The 24,403-nt window shown below is 43.4% G+C and overlaps 1 protein-coding gene across 3 annotated transcripts in view; it reads right to left on the reverse strand.

Annotated features, from left to right (window-relative positions):
- Window positions 1–21,075, reverse strand: part of ZDHHC3 (zinc finger DHHC-type palmitoyltransferase 3) — a 37,223-nt gene extending 16,148 nt beyond the window's left edge. The window contains exons 1-3 of one of the 3 annotated variants that reach the window (XM_033165146.1): window positions 20,869–21,075; window positions 5,269–5,412; window positions 2,106–2,435 (exon numbers count right to left, since the gene is read on the reverse strand). In XM_033165146.1, the coding sequence (XP_033021037.1) occupies window positions 2,106–2,411 (306 nt within the window). In that variant the 5' untranslated portion in view covers window positions 2,412–2,435; window positions 5,269–5,412; window positions 20,869–21,075. The remainder of the gene's footprint in view (window positions 1–2,105; window positions 2,436–5,268; window positions 5,413–20,868) is intronic. The other 2 variants (XM_033165149.1, XM_033165147.1) reach the window with 2 other exon arrangements.
- Window positions 21,076–24,403: the final 3,328 nt, after the last annotated feature.

Below are 24,403 nucleotides of genomic sequence, written 5' to 3' on the forward strand. Positions count from 1 at the left end.
TCGGTGTGCTTTCTGTCACTGTCAGGAAAAAAAACTCAATAGGCCCCATCACAGAATCGCTGAATATACAGGGTAAGTTACAACTTCGCTCTCCTAGGTACATTAACAGAGTTTTGTTGGAAAGGTATTCAACACCAGTGCAAACGTTTTGAAAAATTAAAAAAACACAGGCCCTTCACTCTCCCCTCAAGGGTTGCCACAGCCAGCCTGGAACTCTTCCACTATTAACTATAGTTTCCCATTACAGTGGCACCTTGGTACTCAAACAACTTGGAACCCAAACACTACAAACCCGGAAGTAAGCGTTCCGGTTTGCGAACTATTTTCGGAAGCTGAACGTGCTCCGTTTTGAGTGTTACGCTTCTGATTTGAGTGCCACGCTTCTGTTTTGGGTGTTACACTGAGGTCTGTCTGTTTTTGCTATTTATTTTGCATTTTTGTTTTTGCGGCCCTTTTTTGTTTTGTTTTTGTGGCTGTGTGGAACCCAGTTCAGCTACCGATGGATGGATTGTGTGACTGTAGTACATTGTTTACTGCTTTCATTTTATGGATCAGTGGTCTCGTTAGATAGTAAAATTCATGTTAAATTTATGTTTTAGGGGTTGTTTTTAGAAAGTCTGGAACGGATTGATTCATTTTGCATTACTTTCTATGGGAAAGCGCGCCTTGGTTTTAGAATGCTTTGGTTTTGGAACGGACTTCCAGAACGGATTAAGTTTGAGAACCAGGGTACCACTGTATGTCCAAACTGAGCAACTCTGGTTAACGACTTCAGAGCAAGGCAAGATACTAAGAAAACTTCAAACCATGGCTTCTTCTTCTGACTTATTCCGAAGCGATCAGCCACAGTTTCCCTGTTCAAGTGTAATGGGAAGCTATAGTTAATGGAAGTCCTGTTCATTTGAAATGTGAAACAATACAGGGTTAGAGGGGAGGCCATGGATTTGTATGCCTCTTTCAAGCTCGGCTATAACTCCAAATGAAAGGTTAGACAAATGGAAACAGATCCGCCCATTTTGCGAGACTGGGAGATTCCCATCTATGTCATCTGTTACCAATTTGCAAGCTGAAGCCCATAGATAACATTTGGGCAATGATCCAGATAGGAACATAAGTCAAGAATTACACGCAAAGGGGAAAGCTGCTTTTTCAACGGAATTTCAATCTCGCAGCCCTCTAAAGAGCTGAAAGCTTGAAACAGCACTTTAGACAGGACCACAGTTAAAATACGCTTGGATAAAACTTGGGAGTCCTTCAACAGCCACTAACCAGTGCTAACATGAAAGGAGGCAGCAAATGCTTTTATTCAGAATAGAGTTTAGTCGCGGTGGAACTTTCCCAAAGAAACAGGAATGCAAGACAGGCTTTTCCCAGCTTTTCATGCCACGACATGTCAGCAACATTGCACGTACTACTGAAGAGAAAGAAAGGGATCGACTTCTTCTCCATCCTCCTTCATATCTTATTCAAACGATGCCTTATTGCCACTCCACAGTTTCATTTAATCAAGACTCCGGTATTATAATCTGCCCCACCCCCACAAAAATGCATAAAAAGGGACAACGCTTCAAATAAATCAAGTTCTTCCCACCCATGGGGGCAGGTTGATAGAAACCCAGACGCTTTATCAATACAGTGGAACCTTGGTTCTCAAACTTAATCCATTCCGCAAGTCCGTTCGACTCCCAAAACTGTTCAAAAACCAAGGCACGGCTTCTGATTGCCTGCACTCAAGTGGAAGCCACGTCGGACATTCGGCTTCCGAAAAATGTTCAAAAACCGGAACACTTACTTCCAGGGTTTCTGCGTTCAGGAGCCGATTTGTTTGTCAACTAAGCCGTTCGAGAACCACTGTATCGTGTTTGTGTGTGTTCAACAGGTTCTAGAATATTTAGTCCAGGCACCCCCAAACTCGGCCCTCAAGATGTTTTGGGACTACAACTCCCATCATCCCTAGCTAACAGTGGTCAGGGATGATGGGAATTGTAGTCCCAAAACACGTGGAAGGCAGAGTTTGGGGATGCCTGATTTAGTCCCTAAATCACCCTCAAAAGAACAAGAGAACTAGCTAGCAGCTGGTTAACATATTCCGAGAGGAAACTTACTGGATCTGTTACCATAGCTCTCATGTGCGAAGCGAGAGCCAGGAATGCCAATGTGTTGAAAACTATGGCGTTGATCACGCTGTAAATATAGTCTCTGGAGGGAAGCAGCATTACGAGAATGACCACAAAGTCGGCATAGAGGACCAGGAACCAAGTGACGACCGCACAGGCAATACCGCAGCCATCACGGATAAACCACATTGTTCCCGAGGAACCGCGGCTGGGAGGTGGAACGCACTGGTCCGGTTGAAGGTATTCCGGTTTCCTCTCAATATCTCTGCAGCGGTGGATTGGAGTAATCATCATAGGCTATAATGTCCATTCTTGGATCTGGGAAAAAAGATTAAAAATAAACAACGGTCCTTTGTCTCATGAACTTCGTCAAAGGGGATCACCTCTAGGTCGTGCAATTCTCGTGAGGGAACTCTATTAAAGGGAGATTCATTGTGGGAGGGGGCTCATTTTAAAAACAAAAGGTTGTGGTTGTTGTTATTTATTGAATTTATTTAATATACCGCCTTATCCCCCCCAAAATGATTTAAATCAAGACTTACCAACTAGTGATTTAAATCAAATCCATCCTGCTCCATCCTCTCAGCTATAGCCACCAAGCCTCCGGGGAATCCAGATTACTCTAAAGTAGCCTTCCCCAACCTTGGCTTCTCCGGGTGTTGCTTGACCAAAACACCCATAACCCCCTACCACCGACCATGTTGGCTGTGAGCTACACTTCAAGAACATCTGGGAAATTGCAAAGCCAATGAAGGGAACTGGGGTTCCCGCCCCCCTGAAAACCTAACCCAACCTGTTTGACCAGATTCAACACAGGGGAAAAGGCCGTAGGTGTGTGTAAGAGAAGCGTCTTCAAACCACTGTTTCAAACTCTAGTCTGCTTTTAGCCTTACAGTGCCGTAGTCATTCTCCGATCCAGTTACGGATTATCAACTGTCTCACATTATGGTGTCAAAATACAAGGGCGGCCTTCTGGGAGCACCATTTCTTAAAGCAAGAAGCACTTTGTGGTTTGAGCAAATCACTGGAACTCATTCCCGTTCCTCCACTTTTATAATACTGCAGTATTAGTTATGTAACACCTTAGGCGGAGCTGTTGTGAGAATGAGTAACATCAAGATAATGCAGCTGAAGGGCAGAGCTGCCTATAATCAAATATTACATTCACAAAGAGCAAAGACTTCTTTAAGCGGAAGAGAAAAGAAAATCAGCAGAGGTCTTGGGAGAAGAACGAACAGTCTGTAACCGTCCCTTTAGATCCGACAAATCATTCCCCGACTGAGAAAGTTGACAGTGAGATCCCCATGCCTAATTTTCTCATGAGGAATGAGTGAAATAGTGGCGATCGAGACAGAATTCCAGGCCTCGCTGACAAGTTAAAAACCAACAAATCAACAGTTCCTGATGACATCCTTGCAAATGTGAAATGGCTCATTTTCTAACAAAAATATGTAATTCGCCATGAAGACTGGCAAGAACCAAAAACCAGTGGCATAACACCAAGTTTTAGAAGTGGAATCCAGGAAATTATTATAGGCATTAGATTGATGTTAGTTCCAGGGAAACTGGTGGAAAGCATTATTAAAGATATAATCAGCAAGCATATAGAAAATGTCCTGCAGGAGAAGAAACAGCATGGCTTACACAGAGTTACCGGTAAGTCTTGTCCTTTCAGAGTACTTTGAGAGTGTCAATAGGGGTGATGCAGTAACTCAGGGGTCAGCAAACCTTTTCAGCAGGGGGCTGGTCCACTGTCCCTCAGACCTTGTGGGGGGCCAGACTATATTTTTTTTGGGGGGGGAATGAACGAATTCCTATGCCCCACAAATAACCCAGAGATGCATTTTAAATAAAAACACACATTCTAATCATGTAAAAACACCAGGCAGGCCCCACAAATAACCCAGAGATGCATTTTAAATAAAAGGACATATTCTAGTAATGTAAAAACAGGCTGATTCCCAGACCGTGCGCGGGCTGGATTTAGAAGGCGATTGGGCTGCATCCGGCCCCCGGGCCTTGGTTTTGGGATGCCTGCAGTAACTAGTTAATGAATTAGAAGCCGAGAGTAGGGGGGGAAATGGCAGTTCTCTCAAAGGAAGTAAGGGTTCCCACGGATCTGTATTGGGGCTGGGGCTTTAAAACTTGTTTTTAAATGATTGGCATATGGGGTTAGGAATGGGATGGCTTGGTTTGCTGACAGTTCTGGGTGGTTTAATCCAAAAAGGATCTCTCCAAACTGGGTGAACAGGCATGATAATCAGAGAGTGCAAAGCGATATTCACTAGGGCAAATAACACATGACTTCACCTAGAGTCCTAGACGCTTCTGGCATATGAAGTAGCCAGGGAAAGTATCTTGGGAGTTGTGGCAGATCGCTTGATGAAGATGTCGACCAAGTGAATGGCAGCCAAGTTAGGGATCATTAGATTGAAAGTAAAACTGCCAATATTCATGGTGTGACTGTGCTCTGAATATTGCGTTCAGTTCTGGTTGCCGCATCTCAAAATGGATGTTGTAAAAGCTGGAAAGTTTCGGAAAAGGGTAGCCCAAACGGGGCTGGAACAACTCCCCTACGAGGAAAGGTTACAACATTTGGACTTACTGTAAGTGCAGGCTATGAGAGAAGTGTATAAAATTTTCCATAGTAAGCCCATGGGCTAAGGCACTGCAACTGAGAATTATGGCTATGGGACTCTCTCCATCAAATCTACTGGAGCAGGATCTAGCTCTGGTTGGATCCCGAGGTTTCCTCCACAACCGGAGGGACCGCTTCTGCAAATGGCAAAAACCCGTAAATATACTTCCGGGTTTGTCGCTTACATATCCTGAAGTTAACGTAGCCGGAGGGATACGTAAGCTGAGGTACAACTGTACAAACCACCAGCTTAAAAAAAACAACAACCACCTGTGTGGAATGCCAGAAGAAAGACAAACATTCCTGGTTACTGTATAAACCTTGCTTTTTCAATTACATTGAGTAAAAGCGAGTTAATTCAAGGCTCAGCAGGTAATGGCTGCAAGCCTGGAACCTGCTCCCATGTCTTAAAAAATATTAATAATACATTTTAATATCGCTAAAAGCCACTACCAATTAACCACAAACATCCAGCCTCCAAAATATAGTACAAAACTGAATGTAAAGGGTTACCTAGCAACCAGGATACAGGGCCAACTAGGGCCTTTGGCTGTGGGATGGGGAGAAGTGGGCATCAAACGTCTGGGTCTGATAAGGATACCATCACCAAAGAGCCTTTGATCCTCCACATCTTGGCTGGGGAGAAGCTGGCCATTCCTGAGAAGATACAAAAACTATCTAAATGTTCTCCAAGGTATTTGCTTTCCTGCAACTGTTAGCATTCAACAACAGTGCCTTTGTTGACATAACATAGGTGCGCGCACACAGGTGCCAGAATAGTCGGCCGGCTTGAAGGTGAAGACAACTTGCTTTTAAATAAGTCAGTTTTGCCAGTAGCATGCGTGCTTAAGCTTTCTGAGACCGACTGCATGCTTTAAACTAGGATCCAGAATCTCTGCATCGCCGAACTGGGTGATTCAGCCAAGAGTAGAATCGTAAGAGTTGGAAGAGACCACAAGGGGAAGATTCCAAACGTGCAGTCTAACCATTTTTTTAAAGCTAAAGACAAAAGTTTAGTTTATGGACCTTCTTTTCAAAAGTCCACCCAAGTGGTCTTCACAGAAGTGTTCAAGTTAAAAGTTTTCTGATGATTGTCCCACCCGTGACAGCATTTCCCCCTTAATTTTGTATCGTTAAATTTCTTAAACGTAATTTCTGATTGCATAGTTGTAACCAATAAACATTGATTTAAACAGATATGCTGAGTTTATCATTGATTCACCTCCCAACTCAGAGTTTTTCCATAAATCAAACTTATCTCAAGCTCCGTGTCCTTTTTTTGTCCCACCCGTGACAATACTTTAACATTTAAAAAAATTGTCAAAAATATCTATAAAAATAATAAAAAATTAGTGAAATGTTCAGTATCTTATTAAGAACATAGTTTAAATTTTGGTTGTTAATTTTTATGTATATTTACATTGTTACACATGTGTGAATACCAAAAAACATGGTCCATGTGTCCCACCCGTGACAATGGAATGGCCCAAGGGCCATCCAGTCCAACCCCCTGCCAAGCAAATAACAAGTTCACAAACAGCAGCGCGTGCTTGCAAAGGGTATTAGTTAACATAGCAAATATATATCTCCTTTAATATCCAACGGAGGGTCATCTCGCTCTCTTTTTTGTTTTGTGTATTTAGGGTTTCTGCTTTCTATTGCAGTCACTTCCTTTTCCCAGAACGCCAGGTATAGGATAATCACAGAACCCTTCGTCTGATATGCAGTGCCACAGAATAAGTCTTCAACCGGCTATACTGTTAAGAGATTTTTTAAAAAGATTAACTGCAGTGGGAAAGGAGGGGGTGATTTTAGTTGGGATCGTGGCTGGGAAGGGACCTGGTGTGCTGCGGGCCGAATGAAAATTGGGATATCGACACATCTAGGTTTTAAAAAATTTAAACCTCCTGATGTGGCTACTAACCATGCGGGTAATGTGACAGGTAACTTGACCCCTACTTAGTTCCATCTTCAAGAATGAATGCACAAAAGCACCTTAGATTAAACTAAGAATATTGCCTATTCTTAGTTAGTGGCAGCTCTCCAAAGTATCAGGGCCAGTCCCATTGCCAGCTCAAGCCCGGAAGATGCAGAAGTCTCTCCCTCTTTGATTTTTCACATTCCCAAAGATGCTCACCTACTTTCCCATTCACTGCTTTGTAGCTTGAGTCCTCCCCAAGCAGCCTAGATATTTATAGCTTAATTAACAGTGTCTACTCCAACCTCCTGTTTCTTCGCTTCATTTTAGAACAGACTCAGTGGGTAAACATCAGCTTGTCTATAGGAAAATCTGTTTTATTTTTCTGCTGCAAACACACACAGGATGGCCCATGCAAATAAATAAATAAATAAAGAACCCTTCCACCTGCTTTTTATGAACGGCTAGTTGAAATTTGCTTTTACTGACTCCGAGATCAATGCTGTGTTAAGAGACACAAGCTCCCCCATTTTCATGTACACAGTTTTCCCCCTCTGTGCTAGTTGGTCTTTTATTTTATTTTTAAATGGCTTTTTATACGTTCAGTTTTTAAATTTTTTATGTACAATAGCTATAAAATAATAATCTGCTTGGAATTAAGAAATGCTTCATATGGTACAGAAAAAGATGGGATTCCTGTACCTCCACTATGAAACGATCGTGTCTTTTCTGTAAAATTTAAAGAACATTTTTCTGAAAATAAAATTTACTCAAGAGGCATTGAGCAAACGTGACTCCCACGTACAAGATTGTTCAGATCCTTAAAAAAAATTCAAAACCAATTGCAGAAAATCTATGGCATAAATATAGGGACTCGTTTTTGCTGTAAAATGCGTAGCAGCCCAGAACAGGGTGCTTGGTATAAACTGTGCTCACTTATATGGTACAGTGGTACCTTGGTTCTCAAACTTAATCTATTCCGGAAGTCCGTTCCAAAAGCAAAGCGTTCCAAAACCAAGGCGCGCTTTCCCATAGAAAGTAATGCAAAACGGATCAATCCTTTCCAGTCTTTTAAAACCAACCCCTAAAACATGAATTTAACATGAATTTTACTATCTAACGAGACCACTGATCCATAAAATGAAAGCAATAAACAATGTACTGCAGTCACACAATCCATCAATCAGTAGCTGAACTGGGTTCCACGTGGTTACAAAAACAAAACAAAAAAGCTGCAAAAACAAAAATGCAAAATAAATAGCAAAAACAGACAAACCTCAGCGTAACACTCAAAACAGAAGTGTGGCAGTCAAAACGGAAGAGTAACACTCAAAACGGAGCACGTTCAGCTTCCGAAAAAGTTCGCAAACCGGAACACTTACTTCTGGGTTTGCAGTGTTTGGGTTCCAAGTTGTTTGAGTACCAAGGCGTTTGAGAACCAAGGTGCCACTGTACTTGAATTCATACTGGATGCCATATGTCGCCTTGACCTGGGATCAGACGCTGAGTCCTCAGAGGACAAACCAGACATCAAACATGTCAAAAACATGTCTTATGTGCCGAGGTTCCACTTGATGGGTCATCTGGGTCAATGAGTAAGATGTCTGCTTGTGAGTAAGCAATCCCTGGCATGCCTTCAGGGCCAGGAGGTGTGACTTAGGCAGTAAGAATGTACAGCCGTACCTTGGATCCCGAACACCTTGGAACTCGGACCTTTTGGCTCCCGAACGCCGCAAACCCCAGAAGTGGGTGTTCCAGTTTGCGAATGTTCTTTTGGAAGCCAAATATCCAACGCAGCTTACACAGCTTCTGATTACCCAAGCAATACTGACACAAAACCTTACATATACTGTACGCTATGTAGAAGAATGGAAGTTTACTTCCTCACCTCTCTTCTTCCTCAACTTTATACTGCCTATAATATTGGTGGCTCACATCGAACACGAATGATCTGTAGAAAGAACTCTATGAACTTCTTTAATAAAAAAAAATTTTAAAAAAATTTAAGCCTCCCTCTTGAACTTTCCAGTTGCTAGAAACAACGTAAGTCTTTTGCTCCTTGGTGAAATACTGAGGTTAGATTGTTTCTCGATCACGTTTTGTTTTGGTTTTTTTAAAAAAAATATTTTTTATTAGTTTTCAATTACAAGAATCCAATAAAAGCCTCATTACAACAATGCCAAATTATAATACTATTAATAATGCTAATCATTCAAAAGGCAAATTATATAGGGGTCAGCAACCTTTTTCAGACCATGTGGTGGTCCGGACTATATTTTTTTGGGGGGGTGGGGAATGAACGAATTCCTATGCCCCACAAATAACCCAGAGATGCATTTTAAATAAAAGCACACATTCTAATCATGTAAAAAACACCAGGCAGGCCCCACAAATAACCCAGAGATGCATTTTAAATAAAAGGACACATTCTACTCAAGTAAAACCCGCTGATTCCTGGACCATCCATGGGCCTTAGGTTGCCTACCCAATTTAGCTGGTAGAATTGATGGTTTGGTGATTTAGTCTATTTCTGCGTTCTAAAATCTTACAAATTTCCATTACACTCCAGTCAGAATCACAAACCCTTATACCGCAGCTGCAATTTTAACGACTTCCATTTGCGTTAACACCTTAAATGATTTCTAGTCCTAGCAGTGAAGTATTCAAACTCTCTCTTTGTTGTTGTGTGTGGCAATTATTCTGTCCATGATGTTTCTCCCTGTCCTTGTACGTAATATATTATCAATGGCGTAGGAAGGGCGGGATGTAGGGGGCGGGTCGCCCCAGGTTCCAGGGGAGGGGGGGTGACACTCTCCGGCCCCTCCCGCCACTCCTCCGCCGCCCGGCACCCTGTCTGTGCTTCTTTACGGACGGCCAGGGCAGCCCCATGACCTGCCGCTCGGTCGCCGCGGGAGCAACAGCGCTGTCCTGAATGCACTACGCATGCATTGCTGCTCCCGTGGCGACCAAGCGGCAGGTCGTGGGGCTGCCCCGTCCATAAAGCAGCACGGCCGGGGCAGCCCCACGACCCGCCACTTGCTCACCGGCTCACCACAGCAGCAGCAGCACCGGCCCAGCTGCACTACACATGCCCAGAAATTCCGGGAATGCGTAGTGCAGCCGACGTGCATCGTGACATCACAACACATGCATCGTGACGCCCTGCCCCTGGGGGGTGCCTCCGCTCCACCGCCCCGGGAGGCGGAGAGGCTTCCTCCGCCACTGTATATTATGTCTATCTTTTGTCAGGTGTTGCTGTTCTCCGTAATGTCTTGGGCCCTCCTTCCGATCACATTTGGGAACTAAAGTAATTTTCTGTGCTTGTCTTTGGCTTTGTTGCTCCTATATTGCACACTGAACCCTACTCTCCCGGGCAAGTGTTTTGGTAAAAAGCTTTATCCTCCTTGGATCTAGGTCCTGAGAGCATCCCCAGAGCATGAATCAAAGCTTGTGAATAAGCCAAAAGAAGTTAACTAGCCTGCAAAAAAATTCTCTAGCCCACCAAGGGGTTAGCAGCCTGTGTTTCCATGCCGAATATGGAGAAAGGGAACCTGTCTTCCTCCTCTACAGTCAACATGAAAAAGTCTTCTACCAAGTGGATTAGTGGTGAAGCAACAGAGCAATATTCTGCAAATCTGCTCCATTTCTGGGCTGGCTGCAGAGGAAAGGGCTTTGCTTCTAACATGGCTAATACAGATTCATCTCTCTTCTTGCCAACCTGCTCGTCTTCGTGGGATTTCCAGGTGCCTGCGGCTGGCAGGTGAACCGTGAGGCTGCCAGGATACTCCCTTCACCTCCGAATTGTGCAAAACGGAATGGGAAACCACCATAAAACGAGATACAAGTGTAATAGCAGCTTATTATTTGTTGGTACAACTAATTATTCCAAGCACTTGAGAGAGAGAGAGAGCCTGGCAGAGCCAACTTCCCCATAAATATACCTCAAGTTGAGGCAGGTGCCTTCGTTTACATTTAAGAAACGCCCCAAACTCTGTGATCTACCAAGAGTTTGTGAACGGTGCCAATAGCTCAAATGTGTCTCTCTGTGTGTGTTTTTAGGCGTAACAGCAATTCCACTGTATCTGAACATCTAGTCTAGCATCAAGTTTCTCACAGTGGCCAGTCAGAGGATAGACAACTTTCCTTTGTATTCAAGCTCCAACAACTAGTACATTGGTACCTTGGTTCTCAAACTTAATCCGTTCCGGAAGTCCGTTCCAAAACCAAGGCGCGCTTCCCCATAGAAAGGAATGCAAAACAGATTAATGGGAAGTAGGGGGAGGAGAGAGAGGTGGGAAAATATTGTTCAAAAAGGTGCAGTCATGTTAGAATGGTTAGGAAAGGTATGGGGTAAAGATTATTCAAAGGGGGGGGGGAGAGCTGACCACGAAACTCCGAGACCAGAGGGAAAAAACGGTGTAAGAGGTGGAAGAAATTTAAAATTATTTGAAATGATGTGAACAGATAGACATTTGAAATTGGAATCAGAGGACATTTAAGGCTTCAGTAATGCCAGAAGTTAGATTAAGATAGGATATAAGAAGTAGTTAAAATTATGTTATGTTGATTTTTACCAGGATTAAAAATAGAGTTAAATGTTGATTAATGTTTATAATGATTAAGATTAGGTGAGAAAGAAGATTTTATAATGTTATAAAGTTACTAAAGAAGATTAGAAATGAATGCAGAAGAGAGGATGTGAGGAGGTCCCAAAATAATGTTTATAAATAGGATAAGGATAGTTAAATAAGTGTTTGTTTGTAGGATTTTTTTATTTTTTGTAATCTTTTTTGTGGTGTTTGTTGTATTTTGTGTGTTTTTTATTGTTAAAATTTAATAAATTCTTATTTTTAAAAAAAGGTGTAGTCATGGGTATATCAGTGTATTCAAATCTGAATTGTCAAATTGTGTTATTATTGCTACGATGGTTTTCGTTGTATTGTTGTATGTGTCTTTTGCGGTTGATATTTGCCATCGAAAAACCGATTACCGGTAAATAAAAAAATTAAAAATAATAAAGAGTCTAAGACATCACCTGTAATGAACAAAACTAATAGTCATAATTTATGTCTGTAAAAGTTACTTCTATAATCATGCATTTGATGGAACACTTGTTGCCTGAGAAAACTCACACAAGGAAGATGCTACAGTTCGTTTATTTTTTTTCTATTCGCCCACATGAATACTGCTGTTCTATCTGAACAGATCTGATTATCTTCATAAATCAGATGGACCTAGAGCCAACATCTGAGCATGTAAATCTACTCCCAAGCCAATACTCTAAAGAGGCAGAATTTAACATCGTGATTGTCGTTATGTAGCAACAAGCTTGGGGTAAAAAATAAAAAATAAAATAGATATACAGTATTTCTGAAGGAAGCATGCAAACAGAAGCACTATATTTAAAAGTAACAACCCTTAAAAAAAAAGTTTAAAAAATTTTGGACTTCAAAGTCAAGCTTTATTCTATTTAGCCTCCAAGTTTAATTTTCTAATCTGCAGACCGGGAGGAGGAAATGTGGTTATGATGCGACAAGCTGTAGAAAACTGATTTCCACTGCACAAGCACTACTTCTCCTCATTTGGACCAAATAAAACTTCGAAGGAAGTGGAGAGATTAACAGCATAAGGATGGGGACCAATTTTCTTTTAAAAAAAACAAAAACCTGCCACCCAAATACATTGGTTTCTGCACTGTATAACAACTTAATGTTAAGCTCTTCTGCACCACAATGATTCTGGCATTTCAGGCACATTCAGATAGTTGTGCAGCTAGATGCATGAGTGCAGCATTTTTATAGTACAGGGTTTGAGTTTTATTACTTCAAAAGACGCAGTTACACAGCAACAACAACACAAAAAGCAACAGGAAACAGACTCGTAATGCCTCTGAAATGCATTCAGTCATGTCCTAGAAGCACACAAGGCAGCGACAGAATAATCCCTCGCAGGAGCAAGTTGCAGAACGTACCCATTTTTTCACAAGGCGTTTGGAAAGCTGTACTTCTTGAGTAGGAGGGTAGAATTAAATATTAGCCCTTGGGATCACCAATGCAAACGGTTATCTCCTAGGTTAATAACCTACACCCTGTAGTTGGGGTTAAGTATTAAACGAAAGGGTTTGGAATTATGTATTTTTCTTCACACAGAGTGGCAGGAAAGCTGCCATGCGGGAAAGACCGCTATGTATTCCATGTGTGGCGTTGGAGAATCAGTATAATATATGTAAACTCAACTATCATTAAGAATTATTATTATTTCTACATACATACCTACATACCCCACCTATCTGGCTGGGTTTCCCCAGCCACTCTGGGCGGCTGCCAACAGAATATTAAAAACACAGTAAAACATCAAACATTAAAAACTTCCCTCAGGTGTCTTCTAAAAGTCAGGTAGTTTTTTATTTCCTTGACATCTGATGGAAGGGCGTTCCACAGGGTAGGTGCCACCACCGAGAAGGCTCTCTGCCTGGTTCCCTGTAACTTCGCTTGTCGCAACGAGGGAACCACCAGAAGGCCCTCGGGAGATGGACCTCATGAACGATGGGGGGTGATGCTCCTTCAGCTATACAAGTCAATGTAGGTCTTTCAGGACCAGTGTTATATGGTCTTGGCGGCTGCTCCCAGTCACCAGTCTGGCTACCACATTCTGGATTAGTTGCAGTTTCAAAGGTAGCCCCACGTAGAGCGCATTGCAGTAGTCCAGAGGTGCCCAAACATTTTTTCAAAGAGGGCCAGATTTGATGAAGTGAATATGCGTGAGGGCCGACCAAACTCTTTTTAGGATTTAAGTTGTTCAACTTTTGGGGGCCCCAATTAGGCCCCCAAAACAGACTTTGGACATGCCTGCAGTAGTCCAAGCAGGAGATAATAAATTGATCAAAATGAGCAGTTTAAAAACATAGGAGGAGGATATATTCTCCCTGTGCTCCTGGATTTATCAGAAACAGAAAACCCCGTTTCCCCAAACAATTGGAAACAGATGCAGCAGGGTATAACATCTAGCCACTGGTGCATCTCTTAATCAGTCATAGCAAAGCGAGGTAATAAAGCTTGCATTGTCCAGAGTTGCGGAGAAGACCAGAGATAAGTTATCTCCTGTAATGAAATCCCCTCTATTCACCGTCCATCTGAGGTTGATCAGAGGGTGCAGGAAGAATCGCAAAGGTGCCCTCTATCCTGGCTCCTTGAATTCTCAACTCTTCTGCAGAATCTGCTGACCAAGGTTTGAAACACTGTGTGAGTTTAAGGCGATGTCCAAAATATCGATCAAGTGTTCTGAGACCATGTCCACACACAGTCGTAGTACCTTGAATCCCGAACGCCTTGCAACTCGACCGTTTTGGCTCCCGAACGTTGCAAACCCAGAAGTGAGTGTTCCGGTTTGGAAACCTTCTTTGGAACCCAAACGTCCAATGGGGCCTCTGATTTGGTTGCAGGAGCTTCCTGCAGCCAATCAGAAGCCGCGCTTTGGTTTCCAAACATTTTGGAAGTCGAACGGAATTCCAGGTCGGATTCTGTTTGACTGCCAAGGTACAGGTGTATGTAGATTTCCATTGGTACAAAATGCATTGTATTGCTGAGTATTCCTTTATCATCAACTGCCGGTTTATCTTTGTTCATACCTCACCGCCACCCCCACTCCTACCCCAATTCTTTGCAAATTTCCCTACCTAAAAATCATATACTGCTTTGCTGCTTTTACTGAATCTTGCTTACTAATCAGTGTTAGAAATTCAGATATATAAGCTAATCCACCAAATGGTACCTTAAACCTAGGTTCCAGGTGCCACAACGGAATGTCTAGGCGCTGCCTTGATGATGATGACGATGACGATAATAATAATAATGATGTTTTCATTTCTATACTGCTTTATTTTTTAAAGAAAAAACTCAAAGTGGTTTACAACACATTAAAAACAGCCCAGAATAAACGAAACTCAAACTTCAAGGAAAATACTTCAGATCCTTCTCTAAGTGCCATTTTGCTTTCCCCGTGTTTATTCACCTACTTAATTTACAGAGATGCCCCATAGCAAAAGTGCTGCAGGAAGCCAGTGTGGTCAGGGGCGTAGCTAGCCGCTGGGCTGCCGGGGGTGGCAAGCCAAGTGGCACCCATGGGGGCGGGGCGTCGCTCCATGCGCATGACGTCATGACGCATGCGCACGGAACGACGCCTCCGCCCGGGCCAGCTGGCCCGCCCCTCTCCTTTCCCCACGGGCTCCGCTCAGGGAGCGCAGCGGGTTTTTCTGCTGCTGTGCTCCCTAAGCAGAGCCGTCCCGGGGCATGGAGAGGGGTTGGGCCGGCGAGCGGGGTGACACCCCTACTCGCTGGCCCGCCCCTCTCCATTTCCCGCGGCCGCAGGGGAAAGCCCCCTCTTTCAGCGGCTTTTTTCGCCGCTGGCTGGAGGCGGGGATTGCGGGAGGCGGGGCCCCGCCCCGAGTGTCACCCCATACCCAGGGCGCTACCGGGGGCCCCCCGCCCCCCTTACTACGCCCCTGAGTGTGGTGTAGTGGTTAGAGTGTCGGACTAGGACCTGGGAGATCAGGGTTCAAATCCCCACTCAGCCGTGAAGCTGAGGGTGACGTTTCTCCAGTCGCCGTCTCTTAACCTACCTCGCAGGGTTTTTGTAGGTATTAACTGAGGAGTGGAGTGAACTATGTACTCCTTGGAGAAAAAGGTGGAATATACGGTAAATGCAGTAAGTAAGCTCTTCTGCTGACCTGCTGAAGAAAGATGCGAGGTGCCGGCCAGAAGGAGATGTCAGTCGGCAACCTGGCATCCAGAGATCTCCACGTGGTCGAAATTGGACCCGCGCCAGTCGCAAAACATGCCTGGCGAATTCCTACCACTGCTACTTTTTATGCGAAGTCTCACCCTGTGTGTTTCTTTGCATATTAGGTTATTCCACATACAGGACTGGTGACTATCTTTCAGAAAAGCTACTATATTCACCTGTAGCGTCAGAAGGAACCACTGTGTTACTCCAGAAACCTACTGATTGCTTACTACACGAGGGATCATAAGCAACGTCCTATTTCATCCGATTGCCGTAACTGGGCTGAAAAGGCAGTAAACACATTCCTGCAAGCAGAAATTGCTTTAACGGAGTGAAATTAAAGATAATGGGGATAACAAAATACCGCCTAGCTACTCCTATGCAAACACAGTGTACAGCCAAATGAAAAAGCAATTTACTCGTCGTACTCATCTCATTTAACGCTTACCCTAGCCTTAAGATACTAAAATCTATTAATTCATACGCTGTGGCTTCACACAGTAACTATCCTGTGAAACTGCTCTGTGAAGCCATTGTAAAGCCTAAGAACAAGTACCAAAGGAGCCTGAGAGTCTGTCAAGACGGCGGTCTTTCCCCTTGGCCAGCTCTGCGCCACAACACGAAAACCAGTGTATCTGTGTACAAGTGTATTTGTGCAATACTATAGGGAGCATTTAGAACTTCGCTACCACGCAAAGCCTGGAACAAAATGAGCTCTCAACCTTATTTTGCATTGTTTTAAATCCCATACGTTTGTTTGTTCCACTTGCATCCTAGATCCTACCTTTCCCACTGAGAATTCGAGGCAGCCTCACAACATCCCTGTGAAGCAGGACAGGCTAGTGAGCTTGGCCTCACCCACTAACTACAGCACATAAAAAGTTCCTTCAGATACGGTTATTGTGGCTAACAGATGTGAAGAGCACTGCAGGGAAGTGATATGTGACATTAGACAACATGTCTCGGACATAAAATTTGCTTCTAGTCGGCAAATCGAGGGAAATTTATGGCTCAAAATATGTTAAGATTCTGCGTAGCTGCTCTTCTGTGCCCAAACATGCTTCAAATCTATCCATGATCAAGATACGAAACTGATTACCGCTGGAGCTGCCGGAACCAGTCGACTGAACGTTTTTTGGAACTACTAGTTAGCAGAATTTGCAAAGATGATACAGGTATCGTATCACAATTCAGGGCAGACGTGCTTTTACTGTACTTTAATTTCAGTTACAGGTGGGTAGCCGTGTTGGTCTGCCATAGTCGAAACAAAATAGGAAATTCTTTCGAGTAGCACCTTAGAGACCAACTGAGTTTGTTCTTGGTATGAGCTTTCGTGTGCATGCACACTTCTTCAGATACTTCTTCAGATACTATCTGAAGAAGTGTGCATGCACACGAAAGCTCATACCAAGAACAAACTCAGTTGGTCTCTAAGGTGCTACTGGAAAGAATTTCCTATTTTGTTTGTACTTTAATTTGTGTGTGATCCAAGTTACACCCAGCCAGATTATGCAGATGCAATGGTTCTGCTATCGCTGTTATGGATCACTTCTCTCTCTTTGCATTCATGCCATTAACCAATTGACTAAAAACAGGAATACACCTTAGAGGAGAATGACAGAACGTCTGTATAAAATGAATACTGTAGCTTCTTAGCAGCACAATCCTAGGCATGGCCTCCTGAAAAGCAAATTCAAGTACAACGAGAGTTGCTCCCAGGTTAAGAATGTGTTATCATAGGACTGCAACCTCAGATAAGAAATAACATTCATGTAAAAGAGCAAACAGATGATCAGAATAAAGTTACTTACTATCCCACACAAAGGGAGATTTTAAGTCCTGTAACTAAAGGCTACCCACAGTCTAGATAGCATGAACAGGCTGTAACAAAGAATAAAATACGGTAGCTCTGTACCAGAGCTGTCAACTTTTTCCTTTTTTGCGGGAAATTCCCTTATTATAGCATTGGGAAACAGCAGGGAGGGTTGACAGCTATGCTCTGTACAAGTAAGAAAAGTCACAGATATATATCGCTAAACTTAATGGGAAAATAAGCATTTCACCACTAAAAATGTACTCCTATTGCGAATTTATGCAATTGCCTCCTTTTGAAAAACACCGCAGTAAACTAACTTACGTAGCTTGAAAATTGCAAATTAATACGAGAGATGAAACTAAAACTTCCTGAAACTTTCTATTTAACTGTTCAGGCTGAAGAGTAGCGTCCCCACCTTTTGTGGGGATACTGAAGAACGCTAAAGGAAAATCATTCAAGGCAGAGTACATTTAACAAAGAACTGCTGGTTACAGCGACAAACTTCTACATTCCTCTTAGAATTTAGGTTACTGATTACAATTAACTGTTTACAAATCAAGATCTGAATACTGACCCTAGCTTTATAAAAGAAAAGCACTGCCGAGCACTGCAAACATTGCTTGAGTTATTGAAGGCTTCCATCCATCTCGAACACCACCAGTTTAAAAATAAAGTTTAACAACAACCTACACAGGAGGAATCTTTTACCAGGTCCATGCATTCATTTACCAGGCAAACCTTTGAGGACACAAAAATCTCACCATCCAGAATATATTTAACAAATTTACCCTTCAAGCAACATGTTGCCACCCGATTATCAGGAAAATATGCCGTGTTTAACTTTTATCTTCTGGAATTTACTGCAGCAGTAAAATTAGACCCGACCATTATAAGTATTTGCCCAGGTCCTCAAAAATAAGAGAGCAACTTCATAGGCTTAGTACATGAAGAGAAAGCTTCTTCTTTCCAGAGATCGAGTAATGTTGCAACACTCCTCTACGCAATAAGGGAGTGTCGAGATTGGAGCTCTTGTCTCATAGAAACGTCCTTTTTGTCCCACAGAATTCATCATGTGTGTATGCATACATGTAATTCCTCTTCCAGTGAGTTCAGGCTTAGCTTTTTTCAGTTCCAGCATCACCGCAATACTTAATGTTGATCATTACACTTCCCTATGATGAATTTAAAGGTCTAATATTGTTTCTTATGTTTTCCTTCTGCCCTTTGAACAAGGATCTCAGGGAGGCACATATGAGTCCGCCCATCATCCCCGCAGTTGCCCTGCAAGACAGGCTGAGAGATAACAACCAGTTCCAACATCACTCAAGAGAACTTCATAGATAGAAAGTCCCAATTAAAGAAAAGTGGGTAACCAAGATGATGGACTATGCCGAAATGGCAAAGATGACCGTGAGGTGACAGGCACCAAGAGGACAGGAAATTTAGTCAAGAGTGGAAAAAGTTTACAGAATATCTTAAGGACCGCTGTGTATACTTAAAAACATTAGCTGGATTGTTGTAGCACTTGTAATATGACTTAAGGCAAAAAAAGCAGATAATATGGATTGGGAAAATGTAATTAGATGCAAATAAATAAATAAGGGAAAATTGGGAAACCGGGGGTGGGGAGGAAGTCTGAGGGGTCTAAGTAATCTCAGAAGTGCAGAAATTGAAAATGATGTGAATTTATAAGAATAGTGTTTTAAAAATGAAAATATTAAAAAAAGAGAACTTCATAGATAAGCAGATATTTGACCCAAGTGTTAGAACCCGGGAAAGAAAAGCTAGGAGCCAAATGGTTTCTGGGACCTGGGTTGTAGGTGCCAAAACTGACTGTCTAGTCACCACCAGGGGCAGGAAGAATTGGCAACACTTTTTATTTATTATTTTAATAAGCATGAAATACTACGCAATTCACATAAGTGACACATTGTTAATATCACTTTTTTCCAGAAATTGTTGATACATGTTTAATTTCGTGTTTACAATAAAAATATTGGTACCGTACTTGAGTTTTCAAAACACTCTACTCTTTATTGTTAAACTCCTTAACATATTGTCTATCCTTAACTTGGAGGCTTCAAAGCACATACATTTCAGTAATCCTTGACTGTCAGCCATGCACAAAGGCACCCAGACTTTTGGAGGTGGTCGCAATTGGAGAATCTTTAGGTGCAAAACGCGCCTTGCTAATTGCGAATCCTGTTTGACCCAACGTCTTCCCAAATTCCTGTGCTTCACCAACTACACAACACAGATAGAAGGTAGATTTGTATGATAGCATAGTTCCACCAGGATCACCAAGTAGGTAAAGGAGAACTTCTGCTAACAGAAATTAGCAAAGTAAACAGAGTAGTTCCGTATTTTTCCTAAGAATGTAACTCTTGTGTTTTATTCCGCTTTTATATGTGTTGGAAGCTGCTCAGAGTGGCTGGGGCAACCCAGCCTGATGGGCGGGGTATAAATAATAAAATTATTCTTACTGCTATTATTATTATTATTGTAAGCAAGGTAGTCCAGCAAACGCAGCCCAGCAGCCTGCGGTTCAAACGTCTCATCCAAACCCTTTCTCCTTTAAACTTCATCCAAAACAAATACAATCCAACTGGTTAGCTCAGGTGGCTGAGAACGCCAAGGTCATGGGTTTGATCCCCTGCACAGGCCTCCTGCATTGCAGGGGGCTGAGATGGATGACCCTCAGGCCCCTTCAGGGGAAACCCAGCCAGATGGACGGGGTATGTAATAAATTATTATTATTATTATCAGTGCTTTTTTCTTAAAAATGTTTAGGGGTATACTCTCCTTTTCCTACTCATATTGAAATACTGCCCCTCAATGAAGCCAAACTTAGATTCACAAAATGTTTAGGGCCCCTGCTTTTTTTTTCTTAAAAAATGTTTAGGGGTACTCTCATTTTGACTCAAGAAAAACACAATTTTATAGTTCAAATTGGGAAAAACAAATACAGCAAATGGACAAAAGTATCAAGATTCACAAAATGTTTAGGGGTATGCATCCCCCTGTGCCCCCCAGAAAAAAGTACTGGTGATGATTATTAACTCTACTATTCTACACATAGGGCTGGGGGACGACGACATAATGATTCAAAAAGTTTCTATTAGGTAGGTTCACATTAAAATCCTTTGCCCTTTTAAAATGTGGGGTTTGGGGGGGGTTATTGGGTTGTTGCTTTTGTTTTTATTATGTATTTTGTGGTTTTGTACAGTATATACTTGGCACGGTAGCCCCCAGGGGTTTTCAGGGTCGTGGGTTCGAGCCCCACATTGGCCAAATGATTCCTGCCTTTGCAAGGGGTTGGGCTACATGGCCCACGAGGTCCCTTCGTGTGACACTCGAATCACCTTGTAGGAAGCAGCATCCCAGGAACTGCCCCCGGCTTCCTGAGCCACATTCACACGTGCACGCGCTCCCCAACACGCGCACCCACACATTGCGTGCATTTGCTTTGCTGCAAAGCAGCCCACGGCTGCCAACCACCCGGGTCCTGCCAATTCTTATTTTCCCCCCACCCCACCCCGCCCCGGGAATCCCCCTCCCTCGCCACCGGGGTCTCCAGACTCTCCTCCCTTCAACCTACCAGGACTGGGGATGAAGCAACACGCCGCCGCCGCCGCCGCTCGCGCCTCCCGGGTCAACCTTCCAGCGTCCAGCCAGACGTTCCATCCGCCCCGCCAGCGGCGGAAGGCTGCTCGCGACGCCCCGGCAAGCGCGCGCCTCTACACCTTCCTCACCCCCAGCGCGCTACATTCACGCTCCCGGGGGCGGGCGGGGGAGGAGAAGGAACCAGGAAGTGAGCAGCGCAGAGGCCACGCCCTCGCCCCATCCGCTTCCTCCTCTTGCCAGAGAGGCCACGCCCTCCCCCCATTCGATTCCTCCTCTTGCCAAAAGAGGCCACGCCCTCCCCCCATCCGCTTCCTCCTCTTGCCAGAGAGGCGGCGTGCCTTCGCCAGCCCGGCGTTGTGCGCTGGTCAAACGTTCCGGGCTGCTCCGAGCGCCGCCTTTTTTTTTTTCAGTTCCCGCCCTTCGCCCGAAGATCTCAGGGCAGGGGGGGAAAAGACACAAAAAACGGAATAAGAGCAAAAACCAGCGAGAAACTCACACACTCCCCAGAAACACATTGAAAAGGCCGTAGGAGGTTTAATATCCTGTTGGAAGCCGCCCAGAGTGGCTGGGGGCCGGGAGCCCCAGCCAGATGTGCGGGGTATAAGTTATTGTTATTATTATTATTATTATTTAGCCCAAGGTCTGGTTACAGAGAAACGTTTTGCTGCTTCATTGTTATTTGTTAAAATTGGTATACCACCCTTCGCCAGAAGAGCCCAGGGCGGTTCACCATAGAAAAATAACAATGGCAAAACAAAATACCTAATAAAAATAAACCAATAATAATAATCCAATCCCCTTCATGGATCACTGCCTTGTCGTGGCGAAGGGGCTTGAATTACTCAGGCAAGCTATGGACAGGTCAAGATGGACAGGTCATAGCGGAGAGTTTGGACCAAACGTGATCCACCTGGAGAAGGAACTGGCAAGCCGCTCCAGTATCCCTGCCAAGAAAACTCCATGGACAAAGACAACAGGCATATAAAAGATATGACGCTGGAAGATGAGCCCCTCAGGTCGGAAGGCGTCCAACTTGCTACTGGGGAAGAGCGGAGGACAAGTACAAGTAGATCCAGAGCTGATGAAGTGGCTGGGCCAAAGCCGAAAGGACGCTCAGTTGCGGATATGCCTGGAAGCGAAAGGAAAGTCCAATGCTGTAAAGAAAAGTATTGCATAGGAACCTGGAATGTAAGAACCATGAACCTTGGTAAGCTGGATGTGGTCAAAAATGAGATGGCAAGAATAAACATTGACATCCTAGGCATCAGTGAACTAAAATGGACAGGAATGGGCGAATTCAGTTCGGATGACTATCATATCTACTACTGTGGGCAGGAATCCCGTAAAAGAAATGGAGTGGCCCTCATAGTCAACAAAAGAGTGGCGAAAGCTGTACTGGGATGCAACTTCAAAAATGATAGAATGATCTCGATACGAATCCAAGGCAGTCCTTTTAACATCACAGTAATCCAAGTTTATGCACCAACTACCAGTGCTGAAGAAACCGAAATTGATCAATTCTATGAAGACTTACAACACCTTATAGAAATGACACCAAAGAAGGATGTTCTTCTCATTATAGGGGATTGGAATGCTAAAGTAGGAAGTCAAGAGATAAAAGGAACAACTGGCAAGTTTGGCCTTGGAGATCAAAATGAAGCAGGGCAAAGGCTAATAGAGTTCTGTCAAGAGAACAAGCTGGTCATCACAAACACTCTTTTCCAACAACACAAGAGACGACTCTACACATGGACATCACCAGATGGGCAACATCGAAATCAGATTGATTATATTCTCTGCAGCCAAAGATGGAGAAGCTCTATACACTCAGCAAAAACAAGACCTGGAGCTGACTGTGGCTCAGATCATCAGCTTCTTATAGCAAAATTCCAGCTTAAACTGAAGAAAGTAGGAAAAACCACTGGGCCAGTAAGATACAATCTAAATCAAATTCCTTATGAATACACAGTTGAAGTGAAGAACAGGTTCAAGGATTTAGATTTGGTGGATAGAGTACCTGAAGAACTGTGGATGGAGGCTCGTAACATTATACAGGAGACAGCAACGAAAACCATCCCAATGAAAAAGAAATGCAAGAAAGCAAAGTGGCTGACCAATGAGGCCTTACAAATAGCGGGGGAGAGAAGACAAGCAAAATGCGAAGGAGATCGTGAAAGATACAGGAAATTGAATGCAGATTTCCAAAGAATAGCAAGGAGAGACAAGAGGGCCTTTCTAAACGAGCAATGCAAAGAAATAGAGGAAAATAACAGAATGGGAAAAACCAGAGATTTATTCAAGAAAATTGGAGATATGAAAGGAACATTTCGTACAAAGATTACCACAATTAAGGACAAAAGTGGAAAGGACCTAACAGAAGCAGAAGACATCAAGAAGAGGTGGCAAGAATACACAGAGGAATTATACCAGAAAGATATGGAGGTCTCATACACCCCAGGAAATGTGGTTGCTGACCTTGAGCCAGACATCCTGGAGAGTGAAGTCAAATGGGCCTTAGAAAGCCTTGCTAACAACAAGGCCAGTGGAAGTGATGATATTCCAGCTGAACTATTTAAAATTTTAAAAGAGGATGCTGTTAAGGTGCTGCACTCAATATGCCAGCAAGTTTGGAAAACTCAGCAGTGGCCAGAGGATTGGAGAAGATCAGTCTACATCCCAATCCCAAAGAAGGGCAGTGCCAAAGAATGCTCCAATTACCGCACAATTGCACTCATTTCACACGCTAGCAAGGTTATGCTTAAAATTCTACAAGGCAGGCTTAAGCAGTATGTGGACCGAGAACTCCCAGAAGTGCAAGCTGGATTTCGAAGGGGCAGAGGAACCAGAGACCAAATTGCAAACATGCGCTGGATTATGGAGAAAGCCAGAGAGTTCCAGAAAAACATCTACTTCTGCTTCATTGATTATGCAAAAGCATTTGACTGTGTCGACCACAGCAAACTATGGCAAGTTCTTAAAGAAATGGGAGTGCCGGATCACCTCATTTGCCTCCTGAGAAATCTCTATGTGGGACAAGAAGCTACAGTTAGAACTGGATATGGAACAACTGATTGGTTCAAAATTGGGAAAGGAGTACGACAAGGCTGTATATTGTCTCCCTGCTTATTTAACTTATATGCAGAATACATCATGCGAAAGGCTGGACTGGATGAATCCCCAACCGGAATTAAGATTGCCGGAAAAAATATCAACAACCTCAGATATGCTGATGATACTACCTTGATGGCAGAAAGTGAGGAAGAATTGAAGAACCTTTTAATGAGGGTGAAAGAAGAGAGCGCAAAATATGGTCTGAAGCTCAACATCAAAAAAACTAAGATCATGGCCACTGGTCCCATCACCTCCTGGCAAATAGAAGGGGAAGAAATGGAGGCAGTGAGAGATTTCACTTTCTTGGGTTCCATGATCACTGCAGATGGTGACAGCAGTCACGAAATCAGAAGACGCCTGCTTCTTGGGAGAAAAGCAATGACAAACCTAGACAGCAT

This window comes from Lacerta agilis, chromosome 12, assembly GCF_009819535.1.
Source record: "Lacerta agilis isolate rLacAgi1 chromosome 12, rLacAgi1.pri, whole genome shotgun sequence".
NCBI classification, from domain to species: domain Eukaryota; kingdom Metazoa; phylum Chordata; class Lepidosauria; order Squamata; family Lacertidae; genus Lacerta; species Lacerta agilis.